The sequence below is a fragment of the Dipodomys ordii genome, unplaced genomic scaffold (genome assembly GCF_000151885.1).
Source record: "Dipodomys ordii isolate 6190 unplaced genomic scaffold, Dord_2.0 Scaffold119, whole genome shotgun sequence".
NCBI classification, from domain to species: Eukaryota; Metazoa; Chordata; class Mammalia; order Rodentia; family Heteromyidae; genus Dipodomys; species Dipodomys ordii.
The window spans coordinates 3,340,037-3,358,018 of record NW_012267335.1 but is presented as its reverse complement, the minus strand read 5'-3'; the positions used below and the strand labels follow the sequence as shown (position 1 = coordinate 3,358,018).

The following is a 17,982-nucleotide window of genomic DNA, read 5'->3' as shown; positions in this document are numbered from 1 at the left end:
GTCATAGAGCTTCAGGTGGACCTGTAACACGATCGGGCTGTCTCTAGGCAGCTCATTGTGATTAAAGAATACAGTAGAAGAAAATAATTATACTCTTTCAAATAAAATGATGTAAAAATCACACCTTTTCACATCATCTGCCTTGGGGAGCTTTGCCCGGGTTTCCCAATTCCAGGATTCATGAAGCTTGGTTGGGACGGGGTCCAATGGGAAAGGTGTAACAAAAGCCCCTTTTCTGGGCCTTTCGTCACCCGGGGTGGGGAGTAGGGAGGCTCACAGTGACTTTCAGGAGATTGAAGGCACTCAGAACAGGCCGCACAACAATACCACGTGAGAGACGCAGCAGGTGGTACAGTTGAACTCTCCTGTAGTATCCTGGCTTGCCAAGACGCCTCCCTAGAAAAGCGCCTGCTCTGGGCTGCCCCATCCTTCCCGCGCAAAAGAGCAGGGGCTTGTTGAGCTCCTTATGCCTGGGAAGTCATGTTCACAGGGATCCAATACTTGGAGGCAGGTCCTTGGATTCAGTCTTCTGCTTGTGATGGTCATTTAGGGGCGCAGGCAAGGGCGGCTGGAGAACTGTGCTATGCATTTTATGTCATTTGCAGGGAAATGGATGGATTTAGAAAAAAATATGTTAAATACGTCCTTCTCAGAGAGACAGACAGCACATTTTCTCTCATATGTAGAAGTTGGATCTAAATACAAACTTCCGTGATAACATATGCAGGGTGATGTGCGTGTACACACACACACACAGACAAAAGGGAGGCGTCCAGTGGTGTAACTCTTGTGAACAACTAATAAACCACTTCATATAATGAAGAAACAAGAATCAGAATGGGGGGGCAAGGAGAGGGGAAGTGTGAGGAAATACAGTGATCGTATTCAGTGTACACTATGTTGCGATGGATGGGCTGGGAAGGTGGCTCAGTGGTAGAGCGCTTGCCTTGCATGCATGAGGCCCTGGGTTCGATTCCTCCGCACCACATAAGCAGAAAAAGCTGGAAGTGGTGCTGTGGCTCAAGTGGTAGAGTGCTAGCCTTGAGCTGAAGAGCTGAGGGACAGCGCCCAGGCCCAGAGTTCAGGCCCCACGACCAAACCCCCCCCCCCAAAAAAAAAGTACTATGTTGTGATGGAAACATATAACTTGAGGGCGGGGACAGGAGGGAGAGAATGAGGGAAGGGGATCAGAAGGTGTTGTACTTAAACTGCTCGAATTGAAGCACCTTTGTGCAGCTACTTAATTAAAAAAAATAAATACTGGGTTCAAGCCCCAGGACCAGCACAAAGAGTGAAATAAAATACTGGAAGGACAAACAGTGAAAAATCGGACAAAAAAATGAGAAACAAGAATTAGATAGAGCTGGTATGACGTCCAACATCGATTACATAACCACGGACCTAGACAGGAGGCCGAGGGTCTGTGTGGAGCATGCGCTGTGGCCCGTGCGAGGTAACCACAGTGGTTTACGTCTAAAGCTACAGAGCTGATGAAAAACTGGCCCTTCAGAAAAGAGAGAGAGAGAGGAAGACAGCCAGGGGCAAAAACACTTAAAAACCCAGTGTAACTCAAAGCTTTTTGTCATTGTTATTCACCCCCCCCATGAGTGAGCTGGCTGTGGTCATCTGTAGTGCCCTAAGCCACAGCCAGCCTTCAGCGTGATAGCAGCCATTCACCCAACTGTGCTAAACTCCTTTTCTTCTCTTTAGATGGCTTAATGTGTGACCATGAATAGATTGCTACAACCAAACTGGAGAATTCAAAAAACTGAATACCAGCCCACTAGTGGGTTAGTGCTTCCTAGCTATTCAGTAGCTATTCAGGAGTCTAAGATCTAAAGATCATGGTTCAAAGCCAGGCTGGACAGGAAAGTTTTCCAAAGAACCACCAGAAAAACGAAAGTGGCACTGTAGCTCAGAGTCGTAGAGTACTAGTCTTGAGCATAAAAGCTCCGGGACAGCACCAGGCCTTGAGTTCAAGCCTCACAACCAGCACATACATACATACATACATACATACATACATACATACATATATATGTATGTATGTATATATATGTAATTCTTGCAAGACAAAGTCAGTGGGCATGTACTAAGTATCCAGGAAAAAACAAATCGCCATCAAAGCATTTGGTCTTGTGATTAGCAAATGTGTGTTTGCCACCTGCTTCTCTACAGGGCCATCAGCTAGGAAGTACAGGAATGATCAGAATTTGGTGTTTAAAACTTCTGTCTTGTCTCCAGAAAGTACTTCCAAGGGAAAAGGAGGTTTTATGTTTTCTCATAAATTGTAAAGAAAACATGAGAGGGATTGGGAAGGTGGCTCAATAGTAGAGTGCTTCATAGCACCCCTGAAGCCCTGGGTTCAATTCCTCAGTACGACACATACAGAAAATGCTGGAAATGGCACTGTGGCTCAAGTGATAGAGTGCTAGCCTTGAACAAAAGAAGCTTAGGGACAGTGCCCAGGCCCTGAGTTCAAGCCCCAGGACTGGCAAAAAAGAAAAGAAAACATGTCACCAGGAGCCAGTGGCTCATGCCTATCATCCTAGTTACTCAGGAGGCTGAGATCTGAGGATTGCAGTTCAAAGCCAGCCCAAGCAGGAAAGTCTGTGAGACTCATATCTCCAAAAAACAACCAGAAGTGGCACTGTGGCTCAAGTGATAGAGCACTAGCCTTGAGCTGAAGAGCTGAGGTACAGCGCCCGGATCCAGAGTTCAAGCCCCACGACTGACCTAAAAAAAAAAAAAAAAGAAAAAAGAAAACATGTCATTGGAGTCTCACGGACTTTTCTGCCTGGGCTGGCTTTGAACCATGATCCTCAGATCTCAGCCTCCTGAGTAGCTAGGATTTCAGGGGTGAGCCACCTGGGCGCCCAGCTTTGGATCCTGTTTTTTAAGACATGTTAGAAGAAAAACTAACATGGCGTGTGTTCTTCCCCTCTTCCTCCCCATCAAGAGTACTAACCAGGCTGGTGATCTGCTCAGCCTAACACCTTTCATAACCTTCGTGTGTTCCACGTTGCACGCAGCACCCCTTCCTCCTGCTCAGCATGACCAAGTGTGTGTGGTAACATTGGAGTCTTTCCCACATGTTTCTGAGATAGAACATTTCTGCACAGGGCTCTGGTTGCTTTTTTTTTTTTTAATTTTTACAGATCCATTTTCCCAATTAAACAATAACATTCTATTAAAAGAGTCTTCTTTTTACCAATTAGGTCAAAGTCCTAAAATTTTAAGACCTAAACCCCATGGTTTAGAGCGAACTGATTCACAAACCATAGGTGACTTTGCTACAAGAAGAAAGGGTATGTACTTCAGCACCGCATGCCTGTGGGGTGTTGGGAGTTCATTTTATTTTGTAATGGTCTTCTTGTTACTTTAGTGTTATTTTACAACTGCTCTTGCAGCCCCCAGCATGTTATTTCTAAAATGAATGCCTCTCATGACACATGATGAATCTATGTTACCCGCTTATCAGCAGCATGTTAAATGTTTGATATATTGTAGTCAGCTTGGTCTTTTGTGTTATTCCCTTAATCGTTTTCTTTAAGCTCATAAATTGCTTGTGAATCTCAGTTGTTTTCCTCTGTGTGTGTGTATGTTGCATAATATATACACATGTAACATATATGTATGTATTTTGTTCTGAGACTAAATAATTATTTCCATGTATTAAGTATGCCATTACTTAGACATTGAGAGCTAAACTCCTATTGGGCTTTTGGTAGCAAAAAAATTTTTTTTAAACATTAAAGAAAAAGCTTGAATCAGCACAACATTCTGTACATTTCTTTTTTTTTTAATTTAATTTAATTTTTCTGTACATTTCTTTAAGGATATAGATAAGAAAAGTTTTTTAACTTGATTTTAATACATCTAGTCTTCCTTATATTTGAGTTGACAAAAATACTCATTTGTGGGCTGGACAGGTGACTCAGTGGTAGAGTGCTTGCCTTGCATGCATGAGGCCCTGGGTTCCATTCCTCAGCAGCACATAAACAGAAAAAACTGGAAGTGGCGCTGTGGCTCAAGTGATACAGAGCCCTGGCCTTGAGCTCAGGGACAGCACCCAGGCCCAGAGTTCAGGCCTCATGACCCACCAAAGGAAAAAAAAAAAAAAAAAAAGCTTAGTTGTAAGCTCCTGAGAGTCTGTTTAGACCTTTAAAATGAACACTTATTTTTGTAGTTTCATGGTACGTATAGCACCGTTGATTAAAATTACATTTGTGAGAAAAGAATGAGGAAAAACGAGCATTTTTCTTTGAAGTGGCAGGATGAAAGATAACTGAAATTTTCCAATATGTTTAAGCAGTCTTCTGAAATATAATTAATACAAACAAATTGTATTATTTTGTTTTTTGTTGTTGTTGTTGCTTACTCCATATATTTCTGAAAAGGATTTCAATCAGTCTTGACTGAAAAGGCCCAGATCTCATAAGACTCCTCCTTAAGAAACAGATCCCAAGGACTTTGGGGGTACATATTAGTCTGATTGTCTACTGTGATCATGAGATAATAAGTAAAGACTTCTTATGAATAAAAATATTAGAATTACTTTTCTTTAGTAGGGAGTTCCTAAGTTAAATTAAACTAAAAATATAAGGTGATTGTTTTAAAAGTAATTATGTAAATTTCCTAGAGCTATATTTGAATATAAAGATAACAATTATTCCTTTGTTTGTTTCAAGTTTGGGTAGGAATTGTTCTCAAATCTTTGCTCATTAACTCTTGGGTTTAGCAGAGTTTTGGTTTTGTTAGAACTAATTTTCTCTCTAATGCTGCCTATTCCTCATTTTTCATACCTGACTGTAAACTGATGCTCAAGTATTGAATAATTGGAACACTTTTACATAGATCATCCCATATTCATGTGAGGATGGAATTCATAAAGAATGAATGAATGGACGAAATAAGGAAATGTATAAGTCAAGTAACTATAGAAGAATTTGGTCACAGTATTCTTTTTTGTTTTCATTTAATTTATATCCATAAAATATTCTACTTATATATCAAAGCAACATGTTGCAATAGAGCTTTGAGTTAAGAATCATGAAACATTACCTGATTTATCGCTTGCCACTGTTTAGCTCTAACCTTAGCATGTGACATCCGTGAACCTCAGTTCATCTGTGAGAAATAGAGAGTGGATTTTGAGTGGATTTTGGTTTGTTTTCTTCTGTATACTAAAGACTCCTTTTTCTCATTTTCTTTTCAGCCAAGCCAGCACCTTTAGAAATAAAACCTTTGCCAGAATGGGAAGAGCTGCAAGCTCCAGTTAGATCTCCAATCACCAGGAGTTTTGCTCGAGAGTAAGTACTTGGTTAGAATGGGCAATATGAGTGTCCTGACTATCTAGGATTGTTTGTTATCAAGGAATATGTCTAGAAAAAAATGATTTCCAAGAATGGCTTGGAGATCCCTCCTTTTGGAGCTTCTATAAAGTTAAAACTATTTTTAGTCCGGAAATCAGTAGCTCACTCCTGTGATCCCAGCTACTTGTGGGGCTGATAATGGAGAACTCTAGTTCAGGGCCAGCCTAGAGGAAGTAGACAGAGGGGGGGGGTACACATGGTACAACACTAGCCTTGAGCGAAAACAGCAAACTCGCAGCCAAGCATTAAGTTTGAGCTCCCATTCCACCAGCACCAAGAAAGGAAAATCCCAGGCTAGTATAGGTAGGAAAGTCTGCAAGACTTCATCTTAATGGAGACAAGGTGATGTGGTGGTGTGTGCTACAACAGGAAGTCTAAAAAATAGGTGGATCATAGTCCAGGTATATAGATCCAAGATCCTATCTTAAAAATAACCAGTGCCGGGCTGGGAAGGTGGCTCAGTGGTAGAGCGCCTGCCTTGCATGCATGAGGCCCTGGGTTCCATTCCTCAGTACCAAATAAGCAAAAAGGAAAAAAAAGCCGGAAGTAGCGCTGTGGCTCTTGTGATAGTGCTCTAGCCTTGAGCAAAAGGGGCTTAGGGACAGTGCCCAGGCCCAGAGTTCAGACCCCAGGTCTGGCAAAAAAAAAATAAAGTGTCTTAAAGGAGGAACACAAAGGCACAATGATTATGTGCCTCTGATTGTATAAAATAATATTTATCAAACTCAAGAAATGGAAACAAGAAAAAATAAGTCAATCAAATAAATAAAACACTTGTTAAAGAAAATGAAATAACCAGGGAAAAACAGAGTTGGAGGCAGAGTGGTAGGGAATCTGCCTAACAAGTAGAAAGTCCTGAGTTTAAACTCAAGTACCACCAAACAGAAAAACAGGGCTTTTCATTAAGATACTAAAATGTTGGCTGTTGGAGTAATCCAACTGAGGCCCTGATTTCAATCTTCAATACCGGGGAAATGAAAAAACAGTCATTCTCCCTTCTGTAGCATGCTGTGTCATGAGATAGAATAAATACGGTAAATACCAGTAGAATAACTCAGTACCTTGGAATTTTTATTAATTTTTTGAGTATGAAGAGTTCACAAGACCCAAAATTTTAGAGGGCTCTTGACTTAAAAATATAGTACTGCAAAGGGTGCGCGTGCGCCAGCCTTGAGCAGAGATGCTGAGGGACAGCGCCCAGGCCTAGAGTTCAAGCCCCACGACCGACACAAAATAAAACACAAACCAAAAAAATCCTAATCTTAAAAATACAGTAGTTTCTTGTGAGGCTGATTTAATTGGAATTTGTTTAAAGGTATATATGGAAATAAGAGGTTTTATATATAGATTCTTACTGTTGTTTTTTTAATCTGACTTTGTACTCACTTAGTTACTGGAAATACTTTCTGCTGTATTACATTCGATAATTTTATATCCAAAGCCTTCTCTTTAATACACCTGTAAGTATTACTTGTAATGTGTACCATAAAATGCATTACATAGACAGCTGTAGACATACGTGTCTATGGGGGAAGGAGTGCAGACTTGGGCTGGTTTGATTTTGGGGGTGATCTCGACAGCTCCCCGAGGCTGACGGCCTGTACCCTTAGTTCTTCCAGGTTCCCCATGTCACCGCGGCCAGATTCTGTGCACAGCACCACGTCCAGCAGTGACTCCCACGACAGCGAGGAGAGCTACGTCCCCATGAACCCAGCCCTGGCCGGTGAAGACCCGGTATGCAGTCTCCTCCTCGTCTCCCTCCCGAGCAGCCCTGACATATTCCTGCTGTAGCCTTCCTTCCAGTTCAGAAACTATGCCTCCTGTGTTTCCTCCTGTGTCAGGAAAGACAGACACAAGCAGAAAGTCTAAAAACCAGGAAGGGGTCAGAATTTCCCATCCCACTGGGAGAGCAGTGGAAAAGCAGACAGTATTTTATGTTAGCATTCCTCCACTAGAACAGGGACCCGAGGCAACCAGCTGACAAACAGGTTTCTTTTTTGTCTTGGGGTTTTGGAAGTTCTAATCTGTGATGGGTTGACCCATTGCTTTGGGTGTATGTTGGTATACTGAGGCAGGAGAGATTGGCAGAGCAAACCCAATCACCTCATGTCCAGGAAGCAAAGGAGAGTGAGGTGGGGGCCAGGGTCTCACAATTCCTTCTAGGGCCCACCCCCAATGTCCTGAAGACTTCCTCCCACAGCTTCTACCAGCTTGCCGGGTGCCAGTGGCTCACACCTGTAATCCTAGCTACTCTGGAAGCTAAAATCTGAGAATTATGATTCAAGGCCATCTCCAACAGCAAAGTCCATGAGACTCTTACCTCCAATTAACCACCAAAAAGCCTAAAGCGGAATGTGGCTCAAGGGGTAGAACATCAGCCCTGAGCAAAAAAAAGCCAAGAGCCTGTGCCAGGCCCTGACTTCCAGCCTACTACTGGCATGTGAATAAATAAAGCAGGACCATTATGAGGACTAAGCGCTCATCGCATGAGACTTAGAGAAACATCTCCGACCCACACTACTGAAGTTGTAGAGATATTTTCCAGTTATATGTGATGGGAGGTATACTTGAATTTTGGTATTCTTCTAGAAAATATACTGGGAGCATGTTGTAGTGTAACCTCCAGGCCAATGGCATGACAGTCGTGTAGTAAAATTTTCTTACACAGAAGGTCTTTTAGAACCTTTCAATACAAAAAACAATGAAAAGAACAAGCATAATGTGTTTCAGGTTACCATGTTACACAGGCATGAGAACTTTGCTAACAGTAGCAAGCATTTTGTTTTCCAGAATCCAGGCAGTTGGCAGAAAATAGCTAAGATGTTTGAGAATTTTAACCACTAAACACACTTTGCTTTTGCTTTTGTTGATAGCAGATTTACTGCTTGTTCTGTTATTTGTGTTTGCGTAGATAAGAGTAAGCTAGATTAGATATAGAAAATAATGAAAAGGAACACCAGAGAAACAGACAATAACTCGTGATGACTTCAGAAAGCCTGGCGTATGTCTTTCTTGTGCACAAGTCTAGGCAGAGTGCTATTCAGGAGGCTGAGATCTAAGGATGTAGGTTCAAAGCCAGGCCTTCCTCCCTACCCCCCACTACCCTAGGCAGAGAAATCCAAGAGACTTTTCTCCAGGTAACCAGCAAAAAGCCAGAAGTGGTATGGCTACAGTGGTAGAGTGCCAGCCTTGATTAAGATAATTAAGAGTGAGAAAGCCTGAGTTCAAGTACTGTACAAGACAGGCAGGGTAGCCTGTCGTGGCAGCCATGTTGTCTGTGCTCTGCGTGTGGCTCACGTGCTCACGGGAACTGAGTACATAGTGCTGTTACAAGACATGCCCAGAATGGAAAAAGCCAAGCAAGGCCCTGAGCTCAAGCCCCAGTACTGGCACGCACCCACAAAGAATGTTTAGATTGAATGTTTTACAGCCAGCTGTGGCTTGACATCGGTGTCAGAGTTGAGCCAAATTTAAACTTTTTTAAAGTAACTTTTTGAAACCACTTTCAGCTTTCTCTAGGCTTTAATCCATTTTACTTTTTTAAAACTAAAAGTTGAATTTTCTTTTCTTTTCTTTTTTTCCGGTCGTGGGGCCTGAACTCTGGGCCTGGGCGCTGACCCTGAGCTCTTCAGCTCAAGGCTAGCGCTCTACCACTTGAGCCACAGCACCACTTGCGGCATTGCCTACTTATGTGGTGCTGAGGAATCGAACCCAGGGCCTCATGTATGCAAAGCAAGCACTCTTACCACTGAGCCACCTTCCCAACCCCCAAAGCTGAATTTTCTGAATAGTAATTTCCTAACAATAGATCCTATTGAAAAACAGGTAGGCTTCAGTGGGTGCAAACAAGATGAGTACTATGTGCTGAGCAGGGTGATACTGCCTGTAATCCCAGCTACTCAAAAGGCTGAGAAGCGAGGAACACCTCAGCCAGAGAGTTTGGAGACCTTCTGGGAAAGATAGCAAGAGGCCTGGTCTCAAAGAAATGAAGAGATAGATGAGAAGTATGTCTCATAGATGTTTGACCACTGTTTTTCTTGTGTGTGTGTGTGTGTGTGTGTGTGCGTGCGTGCATGTGTGTGTGCGTGTGTGTTTGTTGCTTTCAGAGTCTTTTTGGCAGTCACAGCCTGGACGGGGGAAGCAGTCCTATGGTCAAACCCAAAGGGGACAAGCAAGTGGAATACCTAGATCTAGATTTGGATTCCGGGAAATCTACACCCCCACGGAAGGTGAGTGAAGCCTTGTTCTGTACAGCAGGATGCTTAGGTTTTAGAGAATCCTCACCTTTGAGGAAGTTCTATGATTATTAATTGAAATTTAGTGAAGTCTAGTATTTACATCTTACTTGATTGATCGATCAATTGAATGGTGGGTGAATGCTGGGGATGGAACCCAAAGACCGCCCTGTACATCCTCGGCAAGCACTTCTACTGAGCTCTAGCCCCAGCCCAAAGTCTATTTATTTTAATACAGTTTTGTTACACATAGCAACAACACCATGGAGACTAATCATTTTCTTTTAACTTCCTCATAGTAAGGGGAGTTATACACGTAATGCAGTTTTAGTCATTTCTGTTGAGATAATTTCTTAACAGATTCTGCCCGTCTTTACCTTCTGTAGAATGTTAGCTCAGATGACACACTGTTTCTGTCCAAATTTTTAATTGTATCTTTTTGTTTAGTCTACAAATTAGACAATGTTATTACTCGTCTTAATGTTTTGTTTTCTCTTTTTCTATTTTGGTACTGGGGATGGAACCCAGACTTTGCACTTGCTAGGCAAATGCTTTGCCACTGAGTCACACCCCAGCCCATTCTTATTATATGATAGAAACATTTTTATGTGTTCATACTGCTTTCCTATTTCTTTGTTTAACTTACCTGTCTGGTAGCTCAAACCTTCTGTTTAAAAAAAAATTCCATCCCCTAAAATGCAATAGTATTAGCTCGTTCAGTGGAGATCTGCTGGTGCTAAATTCTTTGTAGTTCTTTTTTCTAACTTAATGTGTATTTTGCCATCATTCATAGAAATTAAGGATTCTGTTACTTTTTATTGACAGTACTTTCTTAGTACATAGAAGAGAATATTCTACTATCATTTTGTGCCTTTGAGTATTTCTTAGTTTCACATCAGTGTATCTAGACATAGAATTTTCTTATTTATCCTACAGATTTATCCATAATTATTAATTTTGATAAGCTATTTCCAAGTAGAATTGTTTTTTGTTTTGCTTTGGTTTGGTTTTTTTGGGTCCGGTCGTGGGGCCTGAACTCTGGGCCTGGGCGCTGTCCCTCAGCTCTTCAGCTAAAGGCTAGCGCTCTACCACTTGAGCCACAGCACCACTTCCGGCTTTTTTTTCTTTTTGCTTATGTGGTACTGAGGTATCGAACCTAAGGCCTCATGCGTGCAAGGCAAGTGCTCTACCACTGAGCCACCTTCCCAGCCCTAGAATTGTTTTCTTAATTCCATTTTTGGGTCAGGCACTTTTAGGGAATAGAAACAGCAGTTGATTTTTTTTTTTTTGGCTCTGGTCGTGGGGCCTGAACTCTGGGCCTGGGCATTGTCCCTCAGCTCTTCAGCTCAAGGCTAGTGCTCTATCACTTGAGCCACAGCACCAGTTCCGGCTTTTTTTTTCTTTTTACTTATGTGGTGCTGAGGAATCGAACCCAGGGCCTCAGGCATGTGAGGCAAGCACTCTGCCACTGAGCCACCTTCCCAGACCCAACAGTTAATTTTTATAAATTCAGTCATCTCCTTAAATATTGCTTCTGTACTCATTTTAAAAAAATATTTTCTTTGAGGTTTCTGATTAGACATATTCACTAGCATGTCTTTTTATCATTAACTTTTTATTAACTTCTCACAATTTTCCATACCTCTATTCTTTTATACTTTTATATCTTATCATCTCTGTCTCTGTCTATCTCTTTTCCTTTTAGTATGGCACTTCTGCTTGAACTCAGGGCCTGAGCACTGTCCCTTAGCTATTTTGCTCAAGGCTGGCAATCTTGAGTGAGTTACCCTTCCACTTCCAGATTTTTGGTGGTTAATTGGAAATAGGAGGCTCATGGACTTTTCTGCCTTAAACCTTGATCCTCAGATCAGCTCTTCTGAGTAACTAGATTTACAGGCCTGAGCCACCTGGGCCTGGCTTCTTACCATCTCTCTAATTGGATCTTTCTTTGGATTTATCACTAAATTCATTAGTTCTCAATTTTCCTATTTGTTTAGCTTTTAACATCAGTTTTAATTGGCTCTTCTTTATAGATACCTCACTGACTTTACTAGCTTCTTCCTCTTTTCTTATTTTGTCCCTTTAAGCATTTTTGAATCTCTGAAGTGGCAATGATACCACCTCAAGACCTGGGAAGTCTGAATTTTGTTTGCTAACTCACACTCCTAGTTGATTTCCCTGGGTGTTTATTTGTGGCTTCTCATTGCAAATTGTGGCTGCATCCTGAGGATGTACGTTTCCTCCTGAAGGGATTTTTGTTCCCTTTTTCTGGGAGCCAGAAGGTACTAAATATCATTGCTTGATCGTGGCTCCAGACTACAGTGTCACTACCATCCCAACTCCTATGATTGGAGTATTCGTGTGAATAATTCTATGTGATACTTTAAATTAACAGTTTTTCAAACTTGAGAGGTTGGGTGCCAGGTGGTTCACACCTGCAATCCTATTTGCTCAGGAATTGCAATCTGAGGATCACATTTTAGAGACAGCCTGAGCAGAAAAGTTCATGAGACTTTTTTTTTTTTATCAGCTGTGTGGCTAGAACTCAGGGTCTGGGTGCTGTCCATGAGCCTTTTAGTGCGCAAGGCCAGCACTCTATCACTTGAGCCATAGCACCACTTCTTTTTGAGTGGTTAGTTGGAGATAAGACTCTCACGGAGACTTTTCTTCCCCAGGCTGGCTTCAAACCTTGATCCTCAGATCTCAGCCTCCTGAGTAGCTAGGATTACAGGTGTGAGCCGCCAGCACCAGGCTTCTGAGACTCTTATTTCCATTTAACCAGCCAAAGAGTGAGGAGGAAAGGTGTGGCCCAAGTGGTAAAGCACTAACCGGGAGCAAAGAAACAAAGAGAGAGCATCCTGGCCCTGAGTTCAGACCCATTACTAACAATGCACACACACACACACACACACACACACACACACACACACACAATTTTTTTAAAGAGAGCATTATAGATTTAGGGGAAAGACACCACTGTTTATTTGAAGTAATACCATTTTGGGTGACCCAATCAAATTTCAAGGATATTCACAGTGTATGAGCATCTGTGAATCTGTGCATTCGAAGGCTGACCTTCCCTCAGAAACACTCCTTGATAGGTGGCACTTGTCTGTTTTCTTTCCCTTTGTATTTTCTCTGTATGTAGCAAAAGAGCAGCGGCTCGGGCAGCAGTGTAGCAGATGAGAGAGTGGACTATGTGGTGGTGGACCAGCAGAAGACCCTGGCTCTGAAGAGCACACGGGAAGCCTGGACAGATGGGAGACAGTCCACGGAGTCGGAAACACCAACCAAGAGTGTGAAATGAAAACCTCCCGTCGCCCTGTCTGAGCAGATGCGAAGTGCATTGTAAAGATGAATGCCATTTGGGGAGATGGTGGTCTAGACACTTAAACTCCAGGCGGATTGATCCTCAGGCAAGCAGAGCTGAAGGCCGAGGACCTTTCACAAAATCGAGCAGTTCATTCAGACTGTACATGGTGCCACGTCAACAATCTGCAAGCTGTAAATAATGTGGTTAAGTGGTAACATTTAACTCCCAGAGAGACTGTCTCCCATGGCTAACCGCACTTGTAGTATTACTGTATTTATGCACTTTTCTATTGAAAACATTGGCTTAGGTGTTCCCAGTGTACCTTCACAGAGTTCTCGGATTTCTTCACACTACTCTACGTAACAATACTAAATGAACTAAGCTAGTTTTTGTGTTGTTTTTTTTTTTTTTTAAGATTTGGAAGTGGCTGCCAAAGCTATATTCTTAACACCATTAGAATGAGGAGCAGATTGACAAGTTAGCTTTTGTACGTGAAATATCAGGTGGTAACTCTCAGCTTAAAGTACAACCGTAGTATGGTTGGACTTAACCTTTCATTCCCTTCCACAAATTCTGAAGATAATGTATATTACTGGTCAGGGCCTAGTTCTCTGGTTCGTGTACATTTAGTTTTTACTGGTGGAACTTTTGTTATTTTTTGTTAATTACAGTGCTTTGGTTCATTGAGTGAAGATTCTGCTGGGTAGGATCTTGTACTTTTGACAGACTAAATAGAATTACACCCTCAAGCCTGCAAGTGATTGATAGAATGCAGTGATGTTGTGCTTTTACACTTGTTAACATGTATTAAATGTTATATGCAAAAGGTAGGTTCTATAACTAATCAGGTACGTACTGGGCACTAGTGTGCGAATATACTGACCAGGTTTAGACAATGATGTTTAGTTGAGTTCTTGTGAGTGCTAACAATTAAGTTTCCAGTTTGGGATTTGATGAATCAGTTGACATTCACTCTTAGTTCCAGCCACATACTGTGATTTTTTTTTTCATTAAATTGTCATTCAGATTCTTCCTCTAAGAATGAAACTCTGTCTTATGATCTTATGACACCATAGTGCCCTTTCTATGATTAAAAAATATATATATCCTTCTTGGCCTTATATTTAAATCCCTATGCAATTAATGTTTTATATCTGCATTTTTTAAAAAAAGATAGATGGTATATACGCAATTCTCCTATGTAGCACCTATTGCTTTTCCAGTCAGAAAATTAGGAATTTTGTACTGTGATTGATATTCACTGTCCCAATCCGCAACATACTGGAGCCTTGCTATAATGTGAACGCTTACAGTCCTGGACCCCTTCTAGCCAGATTCCTGAGATGATCAGAGGAGTGGTATCGCTCTGTCTCCCCTGGAACGCCATCCTGTGGTCTGGACATCCCGAGCCACCGTGACATTCCTCTGTTCTGGCTTTGCAACATAACTTAGAATGCAGGGATAGTCGCTTGGGTTTTATTTGTTTGTTAACCTAAGTTACAAGCTATTGATTTGAGACTTCCTGATAGCTTTTAAGGAGAGGTAGAGACTGCATGCCTATCATCAAGGTATGACCACCTCCACCAGACCTCTAATTGTTGCCTGAGTATACAAATGGACCCCATTTCGGGCCCATTGGCCATGGTGTTGTGCCTAATACAGTGTACTGGGGTTGTTTCCCTATTCCATAAACAAAGTGTTCATAACAAGACAATTGTAGACTAGTAACATTTGATGCTTTTAAATGTTTGCTTCTTTTTAAACTAAAACCCAGAACTGAATTTTGAGGTGAGTTTTTAAATAAAAAACAAAACAAAACAAAACCTTTGAGTTTGGTGTGTGATCTGTTTGTTAATAAAACTACAACATCAGCCAGGTACAGGTGGCTCATGCTTGTAATCCTAGTTACTCAGGAGGCTGAGATCTGAGGATCACAGTTAAAACCTTTCTGGGCAAGAAAGTCTGTGAGACTCGTATTGCCAATTAACCACCAGAAAACTGGAAGTGGCGTTGTGGCTCAAAGTGGTAGAGTGCTAGCCTTGAGCAAAGAGAGCTGAAGGACAGCACCAGACCCTGAGTTCAAGCACCATGACTGATAAACAAACCCACAACATAAAATCTGAAATCATAGAAATTTACCTAAACTATGAAAACATACATCATTATGTAATTATAGTTAGTAATGATACTAAATTGTAGTAGTTACTTAGAAAGTGAACATGTTTTGTGGTCTAAGCACAATAATAGCAGGACACCAGTAGCTCATACTTGTAATCCTAAGTACTCAGGAGGCTGAGATCTAAGGATCATGGTTTAAAGCAGGCTCGACCAGGAAAGTTCATGAGACTTTTATCTGAAACTAAGCACTAAAAAGCCAGAATTGGAGCTATATCTCAAGTGGTACAGCTTTCACTTTGAGCAAGAAAAGAACCAAGGGATAGCATCGAAGCCCTGAAGTGAAGCCCCAGTATCAGCACAAAGAAAAAAGTAACCACAATAATAAATGATTAACTCATAAGCAAAAATCTTCCTTTAAAGCTATTGGGAATATCCAAAGCAATTACAAATATTTTTAGTGTAACTTCTCCTCTGTAGAAGTTACCCACCTTTATTGAGCGCCTGGCTTATATATCTGTAATACTCTATCTGCAATCCTAGCTACTTGGGAGGCTGAGGTGGGCATCACAGTTCAAAGCTAATCCTTGCTGAAGGGTTTCAGGATGGCTTTTCAGGCTGATAGCTGGGTACCACGGTCCATGTCTTCACAGCCAGGCAGAAGGCTGAGGTTGGGAGGATTACAGTTCTATTCCACCTCAGACAGAAAAGCCAGGAGATTCCATCTCAACAGAATAGGGTGTTATACTTATGATGCAGGTGGGGTCTGGAATTTATCACAGGAGTGCAGACCTAGGCAAAAAGCAACACCCTATCAGAAGTAGTGCAAAAGGTGACTTGGTCAGCAGGGGCGCACCTGCCTCCCAAGTGAAAAGCCCTCAGGGCAAGCTCCGGTGCTGCCAGAAACTAAAAAAGAAAGAGGAAACCGGCACACCAGTATTTAGGGAATTCTACTTGACAGGTTTGCATTTGGGTATTGTGAGCCCAGGTCTCCAGACTGGCCCTGAACCCAGTCCTCCCGCATCATCTTCCCAGACACCCTTCACGCCCAGCCTTTCTAGTTTTTTGGTTTTTGTGTGTGTGTGTTTTTTTTAACTACTGACAAGTTGTTTTCTTTCCCTCCTTTGGAGAAAACAGTATTTTAAGCTTTCTTGTTAAGCTATTTCGGGTACACTGTGTCTTAGGAATTGAACATAGTTTGTTCTTAAAATGTTCCAAACACTCCCTGTGCCTGCTTACTTTGGCTGGTTCAGAGTGTAGGCATTCATATTTTGAGTAACAGTTATTTACAGTCACAGAAAGCTCAGATAATGAAGCCACATGCCCTGCCTAGTCCTGTCTTAAGATCCTTCTGGTAGGTCCTGCCCACTGTCCAGTAAGAATCGTGAAGACTCACAACACATAACTAAGTCAACAAGAGAGAAGAACATCCATGGATAACTATTACAGTTGGAAAATATGAAAACTATATGGAAATTTTTATAGTTTTACAAGCAGCCATCAGATTAAAAGCCATAGCATAAATGAGTATCATGGACTTAATATGATGAAATTTGACTGCCATGTGATTGAGATCGTTGTTTTTATTTTGCTCTACTTGGAAATAATTTGGATTGTCTTCTCTTTCATAGACCTATTTTTCTTCAGACTCAGTATAATGTCTCATGAGTTCCTAACCAACTGACCAGATAAGGGATTAACTGTAGTTCCTAATACCTTTACACAAAAACAGTACCAAATTTTGTGAGTTCTGGTGACCTAATTATAGCCATCCCAAATTTCATCAGGAGAATCTTGTATGTAATTTTATTTCTCCCTTTTTGCACATCTTTTTGTAACAATCCAATGATGACTATTTTCTGCTACCAAATAAAACTTTGCAGTTTGGTTTCAAGACCTTTAACTGAGATTGTGAACTAAAGACATGTATATGCATTTCCAATTGGAGTTTCCCCATCTCTCCCTCCCCGCCCCCCATCTCCACCTCTTGATGATCAAAAATACTGACAAATATCCCATAGGCCAGAGCAGTGAGGAGCACCATCTCCTGATAAAGATTCTCACCCAGAAGAGTAAAATTCCCCTCAATGGCATGAGCAGTGTTGCACATAGCTATCCTCTAGTGAGCTTTCAGTAGAGACCCCTAATCAAGACCTTGGAAGTCTATACACTGCATGTCATTACCGTAACAATGCATTGTGGGAATGTACACGCACAGCTGGAAACACTACCTACCACTCAAAACTCCACCACGAGGACCCTCCAACGCCCCTCCCCTCTATCAGTCTCGCATTATTCCAGACATATTCCTCAGGGCCTTGGAGCTCTCCCAGCTCAAGAATGCTCTACATTATTCTTGTTTTGCTTTCACTTCAGTAAACCTGTGTTGTTGCTCTGAGTTTTGCCCAATTCATGCCAGAAATCAAACATGCTAGAAATCGGCCTGTTAACACAACCATTACCACAAGACACTACATTTTGGTGTGTCAGAAATGACTTAGAGCTGGGTACTGGCGGCTCATGCCTATAATCCTAGTTTCTCAGGAGGCTGAGATCTGAGGATTGAGGTTCAAAACCAGCCCAGGCAAGAAAGTCTGTCTCTTATCTCCAATGTAACTACCAGAAAACCAGAAGTGGTGCTGTGGCTCAAGCAGTAGAGTGCTAGCCTTGAGCTGAAGAGCACAGGGACAGCCCAGGCCCACAGTTCAAGACCCACCACCGACAAAAAAAAAAAAAAAAAGACTTGGGATGATTCTGCTCATTTGTCATTTCTATGAATGTTCAAATGTGCCCAGTATTCTATTGCAGCATTGGGATAAGTCAGCCCTTTGGTTCACTCAGTCCAGCACCCTGCTGTTCTGACCTCCATGAAGTCTTACTAAGAATAAGACGCTTGGGGTGTGTGAGGCGATCTCATTCGAGGTCATTCTCATCTGCCCTTCTG

The 17,982-nt window shown here is 41.8% G+C and overlaps 1 protein-coding gene across 1 annotated transcript in view; it reads left to right on the top strand.

The window, feature by feature from the left end:
* The window catches only part of Gab1 (GRB2-associated binding protein 1), a 37,735-nt gene extending 22,995 nt beyond the window's left edge, over nucleotides 1-14,740 (top strand). Inside the window, exons 9-12 of the mRNA XM_013029501.1 lie at nucleotides 5,219-5,312; nucleotides 6,986-7,109; nucleotides 9,482-9,604; nucleotides 12,759-14,740. Coding sequence (XP_012884955.1) covers nucleotides 5,219-5,312; nucleotides 6,986-7,109; nucleotides 9,482-9,604; nucleotides 12,759-12,917 — 500 coding nt within the window. The 3' untranslated portion in view covers nucleotides 12,918-14,740. The remainder of the gene's footprint in view (nucleotides 1-5,218; nucleotides 5,313-6,985; nucleotides 7,110-9,481; nucleotides 9,605-12,758) is intronic.
* Nucleotides 14,741-17,982: the final 3,242 nt, after the last annotated feature.